The 2,223-nt window shown below is 40.7% G+C and overlaps 1 protein-coding gene across 1 annotated transcript in view; it reads right to left on the reverse strand.

Annotated features, from left to right (window-relative positions):
- Positions 1–2,223, reverse strand: part of crybg2 (crystallin beta-gamma domain containing 2) — a 49,853-nt gene that overhangs the window by 44,788 nt on the left and 2,842 nt on the right. Inside the window, exon 2 of the mRNA XM_008300307.1 lies at positions 39–194. Within this exon, the coding sequence (XP_008298529.1) occupies positions 39–194 (156 nt within the window). The remainder of the gene's footprint in view (positions 1–38; positions 195–2,223) is intronic.

The following is a 2,223-nucleotide window of genomic DNA, read 5'->3' on the forward strand; positions in this document are numbered from 1 at the left end:
TTTCAGCTCCACGATCAAATAAAAGCCTCCAGTGTTACCTCCTCTTTCTCTTCAATCCCAGAGCCGTGGAGACCAAACGTGCTGCTGGAGAGACTCTCCTCATCTTTCTTCTTCCTCTTTCTGAGGCCGAAGGAAAAGGTGGCGAATTTTTTGGGCTTCCGGAGATCCAACTCCGAGTAGCTGAACTCTTTACCCTGAAAGAGACGCGAAAATAAACATAAGATGCTGAATCTCAAGTTAGTTGTTGCACAAATAAACAAAATCACCACAAACCTGTACATTATAACTACAGCCTGATGTTTGAGCAAAGTCTCCCTAAATTCTGATGTTATTTCCATTTTTGTCAGAGTTAAGGTGGAAACAGGCTGGTTGTGTCGGAGCCTAAAGGCATTTTGGTTGATGTTTAAGGTCACAGGTGAGAAACAAAAAAGGTTTGAAATAATTTAAAGGAACATTCACAGTGAATTCAGGTTTACGTACATACAGTTCAACAGCGATGGATCAAGTTATTCAGTTTGTTTGATGCACTTAAAGCACATTTATGGATAATGAACTCCACAAATTCATCAATAACTTTAGTAATATGTGACTTTAATCACTGCTTCTGGACAACAAATAGATTCTGATGCAAGAATAAACCGCAACAAACTTTTATTGAAGTTCATTAATGTGTCTGTTTGTCTCAGAGTAAAAACATGAACCAAATTACTTTAAATTATTTGGAAAAAAACCCACTTTCTGGCACCTAAACTCGACTCGGCACCGCCGCCGGCTCTGCTACATGTGCTGCAGGAAATCCTCTGTAAACAAACAGGGAAACAAAAAGCTGCTCTGTTGGACAAACTGTGATGCTGCTGCTTTTAAATTCATCCTTTTCATGCGTTATTTCCCGCAGAAGACAGTTTTTACATCCCTGGATATCAACACGATGGCTGATGCCAATAACATCCGTCAGCGGACGTGTTGATCGGCTCTCGCTGTGATTGTTCGCTGTGATTTTTAGAGTTTTTAAGGCTTTTATCTGCACATAAAGGCCCTAATCTGTCATCTTAAGAACACAAGTTGCTGCAGCTCCCAAATCTCGGCTTTTATTAGCTAAAATATAAACCGACCACACACGTCTAATCTGTTTAAACCCTCTCTAAATGTTCATTCAAAGAGCTGCCAACACAGCGGTAGGAGTGGGAGTGTTGCACCACGCAGATAATCCGGTCCTCACACTTATAAACAAGGAGAGAAAAGAAGTTGACACGCCAGCTTCATTCCAAAGACCTAAAGCTGCTCCACCCTGGAATAAAATGAGAGACTAGTCCAACACGATTTACTAACCAGCGGTTTGGACAAGTTTACGAAACGTTAAACAGAAAAACGTCCTCTTTAATCACTCCGGCAGCTTCATGTCATCACAGCGATCCAACGAGAAGCAGCCAGAGGAGGATCATTCTCTTAAATGTGACGTTTCAGAATAAAAGTCTCGGAGTCTCCGAGGCTTCGTCACCAACAATTATACTGTAAAAAAGTGTTTTTGTGACTCAGAGACGTTTACGTTGCCGAGCCGTGATGACAGAGACGAATGGAACACAGTCCCGTCTGACAGATTCTCCTTCTGGGTGTGTCGGCCAGAAATTCCTGCGATGGATAGTTTGAAAAGTATGAAAAGCAAAAACCAAAACAATAGAAGTGGAGGCTTAGCCGAGGTGAAGTAACGATTCACCCAAAGCCCTTCAAGCTCCTTAAAGCAGGTGAGTTAGCAGCTAAAGCTCGCGTTAAATAAAAGGTGTGGATGCAGGTCGCACAAAACAAAACCAACGCAAACCCCTTTTTTTGTGATCTGCGTAAATCTGAAAGGTGTTTGAAAGTTTGTGTTTTTAACTTTAGTGAAGCAGAATCAGCCTCGTGTTGTTAAAGTTCAACATTTAGTCCCAAAATGCAAAACCAGAAACAAAATGACAGAAGATGGACAAAAAAAAAAACCAGACAAACCTGAGACTAAACTTCCCCAAAACGAGACGACGACGCCGATGAAAAAACATTTCAACAGAAAATGACACCAAACAAGAGAAACAAACACAAAATGAGAGAAGAGAGAAAAAAAAAACGACCACAAAGACACAAAACGACATAAACAAGACAGAAAACGATGCAAACGAGACGGAAAGTGACAAAAACGAGACAAAATTATATGAAAGAAACAAAACAACACAAAATGAACACAAACAAGAC

Source organism: Stegastes partitus, unplaced genomic scaffold (assembly GCF_000690725.1).
Source record: "Stegastes partitus isolate 25-593 unplaced genomic scaffold, Stegastes_partitus-1.0.2 Scaffold1523, whole genome shotgun sequence".
In the NCBI taxonomy this organism is placed as follows: domain Eukaryota; kingdom Metazoa; phylum Chordata; class Actinopteri; family Pomacentridae; genus Stegastes; species Stegastes partitus.